We start from the raw sequence: 14,639 nt of genomic DNA, 5'->3' as shown, positions 1-14,639 counted from the left end.
TACCATGCATGCATTTATACAAATTAATATACCTTTTATGCATATTTTATATCTGCTGCTATTTGGTATATATATTTTTTGTATTTATTTGATTTGCACAAGACACTAAGAACACTGTCACACACTTTATGTATATTTGATATTTGTTTAGATATCTGTATTCTTACTTACACTCTTATTTTTTAATAAGAATGCACCAGTAATTCATGGGAAGCTTGCACAAAATAACGTTTTATACCTGGTGTTAAACTTGTGATGTCAGAGTCTGCACACTGCAACATGGTGGTCCCATGTACAATTGTTGTTATAGTTATTATATGGTGGTAATATAATAAATATCCATGGGAGCATGATCCAGTGTGCAGACTATTTTTCTGTTTTCAGGTGTTCTTCTGCCCAGCACCTGGTATTTTACCGTTTGAACCGTGCGTGCCTTCGTAAACGTTTTATCTAAACTTTGATGTGACCATATAAACTGAAGTTGAAGTTCAAGCAGTGTTCATTTTGCAGCAAATTTTGATTTAGTTATTTTAGTTTATTTTAGTCATAGTCTTTTTGAATACAATTCTATTTAGTTTTAGTCACATTTTAGTCATCTGAGATGTTTTAGTTTTAGTCTATAAAGTTATCGTAGGATTTTAGTCTACTAAATCTACAGTTGATTTAGTCTACAAAAATGTATTTTGGTGGGCCGTGATGGCATAGTAATGCCTGATTTATAGTCAGCTGCATGCCGAAAATAGCCGATCTACAAGCTCATCGTGAGCTTGTAGATCGGCTATTTTCCGAGTGCGACACCCACACACAACCAAGCATAAAATGACTTGTCTTAGTTCTATTGGATCTCTTCTCCACTAGTCCCTCCCTAACATTTTAGTCTAGTTTTTATTTGTTGATGAAATTGTCAATATAAGTAATAATTCTAGTCATCATAGCTTAGTTTTTATTACGTTTTCGTCATAGTTTTAGTCGACGATATTAACACCGAGTTCAAGCACAAACACACACAAGAACAAAGCAGGAAACGTCATCTCTCAACACAGTACTCGCCATTTTATTAAGAGTTGATCGATCAAACGGTCATAGTAGCCATGGCTTGTAGATCTGTACAGTATTGGATTTGGATTCCTTCTGTGGTACACTTGCAGTAAATGTGTATGAGGGATATAAAACATACTAAACACAGCAACGTCATTCAAAGCATTCAGCAGGACAGACGTTTATCAAAGTGGCAATGCAGACAGTGGTTGTTAATGCCCAGTTAACATACAGAGCTTCAGTATTGTACTTTAAACATGTACCCTTCCTCTGTTTTTTTTATTTTTTATTTTTTATTATTATTATTTTGTAACTGTAAGGCAGTATGTTTTGATTGCATGTCGTACGGCTTCCATCAGATGATTCTTTGTTGATTAAAAAAAAAGAGAAAAAAAATACTAAAATGAAATAAAACAATACAAAAAAGAATAACGGATAAACCAACTGGACATATTTAAAACCACGTAAGCCCTATTTCTAAACAAATCGCAGATCAACAAGCTCACAAAATGTCATTATGCAACGCATTGTGAGCTTTAGGCAAATTTTCAAAATGTATGAAAATCTTCGCCTATATAATTACATGCCCGAAATAGGGGCGTCAGGTTGAAGACAATGTGGTTAAGACAATGAAGCCAAACTGTGATGTGTGTGTGTGTGCATGTGCATATTATGTAAAAAGTCGAAAATCCTTGTAGTAACTAACATGACAAGTTGGCAAAAACAAAAGCAGCAGTAGATAGTTGTTAAATGTTGAGCTGGAGAACATGAAGGTGGAAATCAAAGGCTGTAGCTTGATGGATGGAGGGGAGCATTGGCCGGTGTTAAAACCACTTATATTACCACCATGTACTTTTCCCCTCTACGGCAAACCTCTTCGCTGAGAATAGCCGATCTACCAGCTCACAATTCGTAGCGTTGCGACACGCTGTGAGCTTAATAGATCTGCTATTTTCGCAGAATGTTACCCCCAGAATAGGGATGCTAGTGTTCAATTGGTTTAAAGCCTCGTTTAATCTCCATAGTGATCCCCATATTGTCGCTTGCCGACAAGAATTGATTTTCAAGCTAGTGTGTCGGTGTCGCTAATTTCTTGTCGGTAAGCAACACCCTCGTGGAGTATAAATGAAGCTTATCCTCTCCCCCAGTGAGGATGTCTGGTGGCACAAACACAGCTACAGGACTTGAAACCTTCGACCCTTCACTTTCGCTCTGGGTGTCACTCCAACTTGAGAAGCTCGACGTCGAATATGAGCGTGGCGTTGGGGGGGATGACCCCGGGGTGACCTGTTGCTCCATAGGCCATGTCTGGCGTACAGGTGATCTTCGCTCTCTGGCCCAGGCTCATCTGGACAGGAAGAAATGAGAGTGGTTCAGTATGATGTGTCTAAGATGTGTGTGTGTGGGTTTTTTTTTGTGAACCCCCTCCTCTCCTCCTTGACGTTGTCCTCCTACCTGTGCGACCCCCTCCTCCCAGCCCTTGATGACCTCCTGTCGTCCGATCTTGAACTTGAAGGGCTTGTTTCTGTCTCTGGAGGAATCAAACTTCTTTCCGTTCTGTAACATACCTGCCAGAGAGAAATTAAAAGTCAACTTTGAGAGGAGTAAATCTGTAAGTTACTTTCAAGATGTAACACAGTAGATATTACTTTCAATTAAAATGTCTAAGTTACATGAAAGAATCAGAATCATTTTTATTGCAAGGTATGTTTGCATATAAAAGGAATTTGCCTTGGCGGGGTTGGTGCACTTACTCTCTAAAATATGAAGATATCAGCAATATACAATATAGTGGCTGATATAGCAACATGGGTAGACAAATAATTATTGCATGTGTTGAAAGTGTGTACACAGAGGGTAGTAGTATATGTGTAAAATGTAATTCATTATGAAATTCAGTCAGTCTGAAATTTGTCCTCTGCATTTTACCCTTCCTATAATCATTGGGAGCAGGGAGCAGCCACTGGGTGGCGCTCGAGAGCAATTAGGGGTTAAGAGTCTTGCTCAGGGACCAGCCTGATCTCCAGAGATTACCGTAACATTGCACGGAACGAGTGCACTTCATTCCGTGGATAGCCGCCTCGGAACTCCCGAATTGCGTGCATATGTACGGCGAGTCCCACGGTGGGCGTAACCAGTCGCAACCCGGAAAAACCCGGAAGCAGAGCAGTCCCCACAAAAAAAATTACGATTCTGTGCCTATCGGTACATAACTCAAACGGCGCTGAGTAGGCACAGGCGAACGTCCCACCGTTCAGGACGGCAACTCGGTCGCCTTAGCTCCCTCGGTGGTCCTTCACGGGGTGACAGTTCGCCTGTGACTGCGCGCCTCCGAAATGGTTTTGTCACAAAGGGAGCGCCGTACCATATGCACGCAATTCGGGAGTTCCGAGGCGGCTATCCACGGAATGAAGTGCACTCGTTCCGTGCAATGTTACGGTAATCTCTGGAGATCGGGTTGCAGCGACACACATCGACACATTGCTGGCCTGGTCTGGAATCGTACCTGGGACAACCAGGGGCTCTGGCTCCCCAGGCGGGCGGGCTCACTACCACTCAGCAATAAATGAATTATTGCACATGTTGTATTGAGTACACATCAAGTGTACTCACACAAAGGGTAGCGGTATACGTTCACATAGCAGCATACAGTACATTATAATATACACTTTATATCTCTGCTGTCCGGCAGCAACCAGCTAACTCCAAAAGGTTCATTTTTCAGGAAATGACAAAAAAAAAAAAAAAGTGGAGTTAGGAGGTTTTGTTCATCATTGATAAGAACAGCTGAATGGACCTCCAAGCTCACAATGAAGTTTGAGGTCAAAAGGGGGTGGAGCCTTGAGTCAGCTAAACCAGCTAACTCCATCCCCCTTTGGTGAACTTAGCTGGTTTAGCAGAAAGTTTGATGACCCAATGGAGTTAGCTGGTTTTGTCAGAAGCGCTTTTTAATACTTTTCATTGGTTCAATAATTTTTTAATCAACACACAGACGTAAAGGGTGTTCAATGGCCCTGATTTATGGAAAAAAATGCAAAAGCGGGTTCCTGCCGGACAGCAACGATACTTTATATAATAATAATATACACTTTATAAAACCATAAACCGTTCCTGAAAATAATGTTTTACTTGACATAGTAACTGTAATAATATTGCCCAATTTCTAAAAGTAATGCCATTTACTTTAACTATTGTTATTATGTAATGCATTACTTAAAATTATGCATGACCCCCAACACTATTCGAGAGAAAAAGGGAGAGAAACAGACAGACAGACAGACAGACAGACAGACAGACAGACACACAGACAGACACACAGACAGGCTAAGAGTCTTTGGAGTTCAATACAGATCATAATGTACATTCGAGGAACATGCGTTGTTTTACAGCTTTTTGTTTTACATCATGTGCGATTTGTAAACTCTAACCTTTATGCAACAATGCCAAACAGGACCCCATCGATGCCAGGTCTATACACACCCTTCCTACAAAGCTGGAATGCTTTGGAATGAGGTATTATTTCTAGATCAAAGACAAAGAGGCAGGCAGCTTTCAATAATGCAGTGTTGGCCCCAAAACAGGAATTATTCTATTGAGGGCTCCTTATCAAGATCTTGGGCTCATTTAAAATTATCCAAATGAACAAAGGGAATGCGAAACAGGAAGCCCTGGCCTGGTTCACCGGATTATTTTTGAAGTTAAGTAGGCCACTGCTTGCCTGTATCTAGACCACGGGGAGAAGAGGCGAACAGAGCGCCACGCGGTGCATAACACACATTATCAGACATGATAATAATATTAGGCCTACATAACCACATCCTCCAACAAGCTCCCACTGTCTCTCCCAAGGACAGCTCAACTAGGGGGAGGACTGCCTAACTTGATCTCAGTATAGAGGGCTTAAAGGGAAAGACAACTTTGGTAGAGGTTTAGGTTGTGTAGTTACCTTGCCATGATGTAACTCCAAATCTGGACAAGAAATAAAAAATAATTGCTCCATTGATTAGAAATTGATAATTCAAAATAAGCTCCTCATTGACTTACATTGTACGGTAAAACAGCTCTCAAAGTAACTATTTTAGAGCGTAAACGAACGTAAACAAAGCTTATTCAGACAATATAGAACATCACCAAACCCAGTACTGTTTGTTTTTTTAATAAAAATGTCAACTTCCTGTTGATTTTACTATCTGAAGATCCGGATCCGGATCCGCAGATCCAGTCCGGGTTTTCTTCTTAATAAAAATGGATAAATCAACAGGAAGTTAACATTTTTATTAAAAAAAACTAACAGTACTGGGTTTGGTGATGCTCTATATTGTCTGAATCAAGTTTGTTAGCATTTGTTTCTGTGCTAAAAGAGTGACATTGAGAGCTGTTTCACCGTACAATGCAAGTCAATGAGGAGCATATTGTGAATTATCAATTTCTAATCAATGGAGCAATTATTTTTGATTTCTTGTTCACCTTTGGTGATTTCAAAAGATAAAAAAAAGTTTAAACAAAATAAATCACAACTTTTCATCAATTAAAAACTATTCCAATATGTTTCTAAAGTATTTCATAAAAACGTTTAAGATGTAGTGAACATACTAGTGAAAATAGCAGATCCACAAGCTAGCGACACGTTGCAAGCTTGTAGATCTGCTATTGGGTATTGAGCTAAAACGTTTGGGAACCACAGGCTTAAAGGACCATACTGATGGTCTGGCATCTTTAGCCAGACCATCTTTTATTCGAAGATTTGAAAAAATAACACCTTCACCGAACCAATAGAAATATTTTAGGGTGGTCCTTCATATGGGATGGTATCAGAATTGGTTTTCAAAGCAGTAAGGCGTAGGATTGTTACCGCTGGTTTTCTCCGCCTTCCAAACCCATTCATTTAGGTGGAGATCTCTGATCGTCTGGCTACGTGAGATTAACGTTGCCTCGTCTATTTAGGTAAGTTTGTTAATATTTTAATGACTAAGGAGAAAATATAAACAAAAAAATCTAAAAATGAAGCTATTAACTGAAAAATTATCTGTTTATATGATGTATTGTATTATATTATATTATGGCAGAATCTATGAATAGACAATGACATGTTTTGGTCCAGTACTACCATCTAAAACGTGGACGACATGGGTTCTTGACAGGGTTCCTAGCCAGATAAGTAGTTTCATTTCATTTGTAAATTGGGTGTGTTTTTGACATTGATTTTATAACATGATTAATTGCTATGCACTACCATGAGTGTAACAAATTAATGAATTAATTGCACTGCTTAATGAGCAAAAGCTTTTAGCCTTGGAGCATGTCACCAACTGTAGATCTGTGTGCGACACCATGGTACGACAGAGTGCAAACATAGCCAGTTGAGGGGGACTCGTAGTCTTGCCTTGCAGAGAGAGGCAGACGCTCTGCAGAGAGAGTGCTGCAGAGTGCATGGTAGACGGACAGTCCATCTGTACAGCCAGCTACCACCAGCTACTCCTAACACATTCACATAGACTGAATATTGCGATAAATGTGATTGGGAATCTCCTGCATGTCTCTTTATATATATAATTATAAGTAAAAGATTTGCAGGCATCTGTAAAATGATGCGCAATTGCAGCAATACCGCGCCGAAATTCAGGCCCGTCGAGGTCAAAGAAAGGTCAAACTATTTCACAATGCTCAAGTGCACTTAAGCCAGTGGTTCTCAAACGTTTTAATTTCAAGGACCCACATGTTTAGCATGCATTAGGCCACAGACCTCCATTGGATACAGTTTTCTATCTCTGGGACCCCAATCTTCACTGTAAAATCCTGACACAGAGAGTGTACAAATGGACACCTCTCAGAGTTATAGATCCGCAACTCCTCAAGGACCCCTGGGGGTCCCCGGACCCCACTTTGAGAACCACTAAATCCTGTGATTTATGTCCACCAGAGACACACAGCAATAGCACCAAGTGTAAGTGTAAAGTGTAAATAGTTGGCATAAAACGTAGCATTAATAACTCAACTCTTTGGAGACAGACAGACTAGCTCATCCCAGTCAGATGAATCTGCGTACTGTATGGCTTCTCCCCTTTCACTCTCCCTAAACTTAGTATGTCCACTGGCTTCCAGGAATTACCATCGTCCAGATATCAAGCAGATTGGGCCTGGGCCAAGCGTACAGTCACCGGGTGCACACACACCAAGATTACCACCTGCTACTATTTTCCCACGGAGACACGACTCAGACAGAGCCGATCTGTACCAGCTAGTTCCCGGTGTGAACATTATTTAACCGAGCTACGGCATTACATCAACTCAATATCCTTTATTTAAAGGGCAAGACCACTTTGGTAGAGGTTTGGGTTGTGTAGTTACCTTGCCATGATGTAACTCCAAAGGTGGGCAAGAAATAAAAAAGAATTGCTCCATTGATTAGAAATTGATAATTCAAAATATGCTCCTCATTGACTTACATTGTACGGTAAAACAGCTCTCAAAGTCACTCTTTTAGCACATAAACGAACGCAAACAAAGTTGATTCAGACAATATAGAACATCACCAAACCCAGTACTGTTTTTTTTTTTTATAAAAATGTCAACTTCCTGTTGATTTTGCCATTTTTAATAAGTAGAAAACCTGGACTGGATCCGCGGATCCGGATCCAGATCTTCAAATAGTAAAATCAACAGGAAGTTGACATTTTTATTAAAAAAACAAACAGTACTGGGTTTGGTGATGTTCTATATTGCCTGAATCAGCTATGTTTGGGTTCATTTATGTGCTAAAAGAGTGACTTTGAGAGCTGTTTTACCGTACAATGTAAGTCAATGAGGAGCATATTTTGAATTATCAATTTCTAATCAATGGAGCAATTATTTTTTATTTCTTGCCCACCTTTGGGGTTACATCATGGCAAGGTAACTACACAACCCAAACCTCTACCAAAGTGGTCTTACCCTTTAACTCTTTTTTTACGGTATCAGCAATTATGCAGCAGATAATTTTTTCTTTTTTTTTGCCATTTTCAACCTTAAAGGGATAGTTCACCCCAAAACATTTTTTTTTTCTATCGATTAGTCACCCCATGGAGACTTGAATTTTTGTCGCATTCCTAAGCCAATAATTTGGACCGGTAGGCAGCGGTTCCGTTAGGAGACACAAAGGAGACTCTTTGTGTCTCCTACCGGAACCGCTGCCGGTCAAACAAATTGCAATCGGCATCGGACCCAAGAACCTGGCGTCTGTTTGGGCTCTAATGTCTAATATGACTCGTGTTGGAGTGAAGTGGTTGGGAGGCTAAGTAGTTCTCACAGCCTGCACAATGCATCAGCCAATGAGCAGCCTATAGTCTGAGCACCACTCGTATCACTGCTGAGTTATCATTCTTTGAGCAGGGTGGGGGTCTCACAGTGAAAATAAAAACAGGGCCTGTCCCTTCCTGAGGCCCACTCCCAGGCTCTCTCCTAAGTGGCGTGAGAGCTTTTAGAGCTCCGCGACTGCTCGGATTGGATCTGGAAAAGCCGTAGTGCTCACAGACGAGGACGAGGACGGGGCCGGGGGGGGGGGGGGGGGGCTATTTTTACCCCGTCTACTGTATCCCCATCTCAGCCCCGTGTCAAGAACGGTTGCCAGGACCAAGCAGCCTTCTTAGGGCCAAGGTCTGGACGAAACAAGATAGCGCTTGTAAGCTATCTGTCTGCGCCAGGCTTTTGTACACTGTGTGTGCTGGCATATTCCGAAGCTGCAGACACAGACACGTTTCTGAGAAAAAGACCTGTTGGCGGTTTGAGTCATAGATCAAACACAGCAGACGCTGACGGACATACTGTAAGTGTGTCGTCACGATGAGACAACGAGCATCGCAAAGATACAGCCGCCGTTGTGGTTCTCCTACGCGTCACTGCCACTGCTGACCCCTGCCATGCACCTATCAGCAGTACATATAATTAATAAGAACGTTATATAGCACTTTCAGTTTCCAAAATGAATAATTAAAGACGACCTACAGATAATTAATAATAAAGTAAAATAAATAGACATAATTCCAAGATCAAGCCAAAAAATTATAAAAATGATGTATAAATCTGACATATTCATTTTGCGGTTTACTTGTGCAGCCTATTTTCAGAATGCAGTATATCATTGCTTTCAGGCAGCAACTTTTATGTCCAAATCCAGTACTCAAAAATAGCAGAGCATATCTACAAGTTGTGAGCTTGGAGATCAGCTATTTTAGCTACTTTTGCTCCGACACTTTCATATACTGTATGACAAAGCATAAGCACACTATAAGGTTTGTGCCAAACAGCGACAGTGTATTCCAGATAAAAGTCAAGATTTGACTCTTTTCTAAGTGGCGAGTAGAGTGGTGGGGTGGCCTGGGAATTAATCTACTGTATGCGCTATGCACAGTGGCACAGGTTCTGAATCTGGCTCACGTTACGCTCTTGCATTCCTCCCCAGCCTCCACTTTCATGGAGAGGTAATGAAGATGCACTGCCTGCCCTCCTTCAAATACATGACTGGCCTGACAGAGAAATACGGCATCTATGCACCATTCCAAGACATGACTGCTGGCCTCACAGAGAAACACAGCATCTATGCACCATTCCGGACGATTGGGTGTGTGTGCTGCTTGGGTAGGATTATGCTGCTTTGAGAGCTTTGAAAGATGGAAGTCCTCAAATTAAGCTGTGCCGCTGCCCGCTGATGAGGAAAATATAGACCTTGACTTGTCCTGCAGTCTTTTCGACAATTGGACCACGCACACACACACACACACACACACACACACACACACACACACACACACACACACACACACACACACACACACACACACACACACACACACACACACACACACACACACACACACACACACACACACACACACACACACACAGGTCCACTGCAAAATAAAAGAGGATGCATGGAGACTGAAAAGAGAGCAAGAGAGGACAAGGGAAACTGGAAACAAAAGAAAGCATTTCCATCTGTGTGTCTGGCATGTACATGGTCTTCTGAACTCTGAACTCTCTATAGTTAGTGAAGTGGACCGGGTCGGCTCTGTACTTGGTCCAGTCTTTTTTTCCCCCTCTGCACCAAATCTCTTTGTTGAATATAGCCGTCCACATGAACCCTTAATCTCCATAATCCCTATTCTGGGGCAAACATTCGGCTGAAATAGCTACAAGCTCGCGACGTGCCACGTTGCGATGAGTTGTGAGTTTTTAGATTGGCTATTTTCAGCGAAGAGATTTGGTCTATAGGGTGAAAAGGGCATGGACCTAGTATGAAGCCCTGGGGGATCCCCAGTCAGCTATAAGTATATAGGGTTTAAGTGGATATAACACCACATGAACGGAGGGGTTTATTCCCCTCAACTCAACTCGGTGTCACGACTCTCCAGTGGCCTCCCCACCTCTAGCACACTCACACACCACATGACTACGCACTACACACAGCATTTCACATGGCATTCGGTCACAACATTCTGCCCCGAAAGGAGAGAGTTCGCCATCTGCTAAATTACAGCCATATAGCTTTAGCAGTCTATTTCTGTGTGACACCCTGACCAAGTGCCAGTAGGTTTCCCACCTCATCACGTTTCGCTGCGAGGAGGAGGAGGAGGAGTAGGAGGAGGAAGAAGAGAGGGAGGAGTATAGAGCTCAAACATGGTATGGAACGTCCCCTTTTAGGACGTGACATCACCGCAGTCCCAGGGAGCCCTGCAACATGCTGCTCACCAGTGTCACCTCCAGACCAACAATGCTCTCCCAACTGTCTTCATCAATCTCATCAATCACCAGGTGTCACCATTACAAAATTTAAGTCGACGATTCATCAATTGTAATCGCGATTAACAAATGTAATTGTGTGTTTTCAGCATTGGAACATTATTTTATTATACATTTTAAATTTCTGTTTGGCTTTTAGGCTTCGTAATCAAAAATTGCACAGGGCAGATATGAAAAACAATTGAAATATACAAAGAAATTACTGACATATTTAATAATTTTATACTTTAAAAAAATGGGGAAAAAATTAAAAAAGCTGATCTACAAGCTTACGTCACAAAGTGATGCGTTGTAAGCTTGTAGATCTGCTATGGAAAATGTTTGAAAATGTATGAATATTTTCCAACATGGAAATGATTATGATGATTATGCAAAATAATTCCGATTATCTCAAATAATTGCAATTAGGCGATTAGGTAATAATTGACAGGCCTAAGCAGGTGGTCTGGATTGGGTATATCGCCTGATCTTGGATCAACTCAGAAGCTGATCCTTGATCAATCATACACTCTCCATCACCATGGCAGCACGAGTCAGACCTCTTCGATCACCACTCATGAAAACCCATGAAGTCAGGTGGCCTGGATAGGATATACCAACTGATCTAGGATCAGCTAGGCCTTCTTTCAGTGCTGACAATAAGAATGTGAGTTGAGTTGATGGGAAGGGGAGACAGGGTAAGGGGAACAGACCCTCTGATGGGCGAAGAGGGTGATTAGTGGGCTTCACGTCGACACCCCCTATGCAAAGCACTTAACCCAGAGCTTCCTACAACATTAATGCAGGACTGTATTGCTATGTTCACTTCTGAGTTCTGACTGGCTAGTTGTGACAACCCAAGTCAGATTTTTGGCCAATCCATATCGTAATCGGATTGGTTTTATAAAGTCTGAACTGCACAAATAAATGGCATGGAAACTGTTTTTTTCGAATCAGATATGAACCACATCCCTAGGTGGTTTGAAATGTGATCTGTTTGCGATCTGTCAAATCTCTTTTCTAAAGACGTTTGCCGATCTGCAAGCTCACAACGCGCCACATCGTGTTGGAATGGTTAGATCTGCTATTTCCTGTGAGCGATTATAAACTACGCATCTATGTCATTACATCGTTACCACAGCAAACAATGCAGATTAGGTGAACAATGTGAATACAAAAAGCTGATCCAATCACTTGTATATAACAACAGTGTAGTCAGTCAGTCCTAAAGATCGTATTTGATAAACAAATCCTATTTACCTGCAGTGCAGTCTGAACAAAATTATTAGACTGCCTCCCAGTCTAAATGCACACAGTCATGTGTGTGTGCATAGCAGGGAAGTGTTGACAAAGAGCTAGCATGTTTAGTTAACGTAGTGAGGTGAAAAGATTTAATTTAAATGTTTCTAAAACAAGCAACAACAGTGAGTAACATACACTGGTGGTTTAGTCCATTGACACTGACTCACAGTATACTTGACATTACTGCCAACCATTTTCCAAAGCATACCATGGTTTGTTTTATTTTCAAGGAAGCCATTAGACTCCATTTCTGTACAGTATGAAAATCAACTTGCAGAAACTGGCTTGAGATAGGTAATCCAACATTCATCCAACATTTATTATGTTAGTTACATTATTGTTGTGGTTTAATGTTTTTTAAATGCAGATTAAAAGTCTAATAAAAGATATTGGAGAAATTATTATTATTGATTACAAATTAAATTAAAATGTCCATGACTTGTTAACAGTGCAATGATGTTTAGCCAACATCGATGTAATTATTCAGAATAAGTTCAGAATAAGTCCGGTCTTTTTAATGGACAATTACATTACTGACAGCAATGTTGAAGAGAGCTTGGCTCAATGCTGCTGCTCTATGAAGACTCAGAAGTGACAGTGAATGAGGGTGTGACAGGAAGAAAGTGAATACAGAGAGAGGGGGATCTCATTTCTAATTGATTAGCCCTGCTGCCTGTTTGGGAACGGCCACCCCCCAGTGGGGTCCTGGTGGTCTTGTGTCAGTGACCCCTGAGCTAATTTGGTTACTTTCTGCAGGAGTCTGGGGGGGCTAAGCCATGGATCTGGGTGTGAGCTTGTGCACATGCTAGGTAACTCACTCTCTCTCTGTGTGTGTGTGTGTGTGTGTGTGTGTGTGTGTATGTGTATGTGTATGTGTATGTGTATGTGTGTGTGTGTGTGTGTGTGTGTGTGTGTGTGTGTGTGTGTGTGTGTGTGTGTGTGAGTGTGTGTGTGTGTGTGTGTGTGTGTGTGTGTGTGTGTGTGTGTGGGTGTGTGTGTGTGTGTGTGTGTGTGTGTGTGTGTGTGTGTGTGTGTGTGTGTGTGTGTGTGTGTGTGTGTGTGTGTGTGCGCGCGTGTGCGTGTGCGCGTCAAATCCCACTATGCATCACATCTCTTATTCACCCATGGTTAAACTGCGATAAATGAAAATATGTTGTGGGTGCTACAGTGTTTTGTCAATAGTAACATTTTGAAATAATACATTTTCAAAAATACATAATATAAAATAGGGCTTAAAGGGCAAGACCACTTTGGTACACAAATAATTGCTCCATTGATTAGAAATTGATAATTCAAAATATGCTCCTCGTTCATTTACATTGTACGGTATAACAGCTCTCAAAGTCGCTATTTTAGCATGAAAACGAACACAAACAAAGCTGATTCAGACAATATAGAACATCACCAAAACCAGTATTATTAGTTTTTTTAATAAAAATGTTAACTTCCTGCTGATTGTACTATTTGAAGATCCGGATCCAGTCTGAATAAAAATAGCAAAATCAACAGGAAGTTAACATTTTTGTTAAAAAAAACAAACAGTATTGGGTTTTGTGATGTACTATATTGTCTGAATCAACTTTGTTTTCATTCGTTTCTGCCCTAAAAGAGTGACTTTGAGAGCTGTTTAACCGTACAATGTCAGTCAATGAGGAGTTTGGAGTTACATCATGCCAAGGTAACTAATACAACCCAGACCTCCACCAATGTGGTCTTGCCCTTTAAAGTGGTTAATCAGACTAATGATTTTGTAGAAAATATGTTTTTTATTTTTATTTTTGCACGGATTCGTGGATATATAACAAAGAAAAACTGCATAAAATATGTGCTTCTCGATTATGCAATTAATCAAAAAAGTAATCAATAGAATAATCACTAAGAAAATAAGTTGCAAAAAATAAAGAAGAGGACCAAGAGGGAAATTGATTGGAGGGGTTCAAACACGTGGAGTAGCACACATTATAGCATCCCACTAAAATAAGGTCTGCTTTCCTGCAGACGTGAGAGGCCACAAACAGAGAGGCCGTTTCCCAGGGCCTTAACGCGGCCTGGCGCTACGGGAGCTCAGCACTCAGGACGCCGCAGCGGAGATACGCCGTCTCATATAGGACGTGATTAGGAGAAGAACACAATGTAATCACAAGGACGACACAAGAACAACAGGAAATAATGTGATCGGGACTAATGTGTGTGGGGTAGGAAATTATAATGTCAGGGAAACAGAAAACAGGAATTGAGGAGCTTAAAAACATGGAGCTATGTACTGTTGTATGCCCAAAATAACAGACTGGGAGCATAAGCATATTCACTTTTTGTGATGTTTTGTGTGCGTGTGCGCCTGCTTGTGCGTGTGCGTGTACGCGTGCGTGTAGAGGGACAGGAAACCAAGGGCAGGGAGGGGGAAAGACATGCAGCACCAGTTGTCTCCACACAGGATCAAACCGGCAACATTGCAATTACATGGTCAAAGCAGTACCAGGTCAGCTATCTGTAATTTATATCTGCCCAAGTATAAATGTTGAACTACCGAAACTTGTGGTTTGTTC

At 41.2% G+C, this 14,639-nt stretch overlaps 1 protein-coding gene across 1 annotated transcript in view; it reads right to left on the bottom strand.

The window, feature by feature from the left end:
- Nucleotides 1-1,032: 1,032 nt before the first annotated feature.
- The window catches only part of fkbp1b (FKBP prolyl isomerase 1B), an 18,457-nt gene continuing 4,850 nt past the window's right edge, over nucleotides 1,033-14,639 (bottom strand). The window contains exons 3-4 of the mRNA XM_080452617.1: nucleotides 2,494-2,606; nucleotides 1,033-2,386 (exon numbers count right to left, since the gene is read on the bottom strand). Of these exons, the coding sequence (XP_080308743.1) occupies nucleotides 2,258-2,386; nucleotides 2,494-2,606 (242 nt within the window). The 3' untranslated portion in view covers nucleotides 1,033-2,257. The remainder of the gene's footprint in view (nucleotides 2,387-2,493; nucleotides 2,607-14,639) is intronic.

The sequence above is a fragment of the Gymnoscopelus braueri genome (genome assembly GCF_963280865.1).
Source record: "Gymnoscopelus braueri genome assembly, chromosome: 16".
NCBI lineage: Eukaryota > Metazoa > Chordata > Actinopteri > Myctophiformes > Myctophidae > Gymnoscopelus > Gymnoscopelus braueri.
Note: the sequence above shows the minus strand (reverse complement) of the source record. Positions and strands in the feature narration are given on the sequence as shown.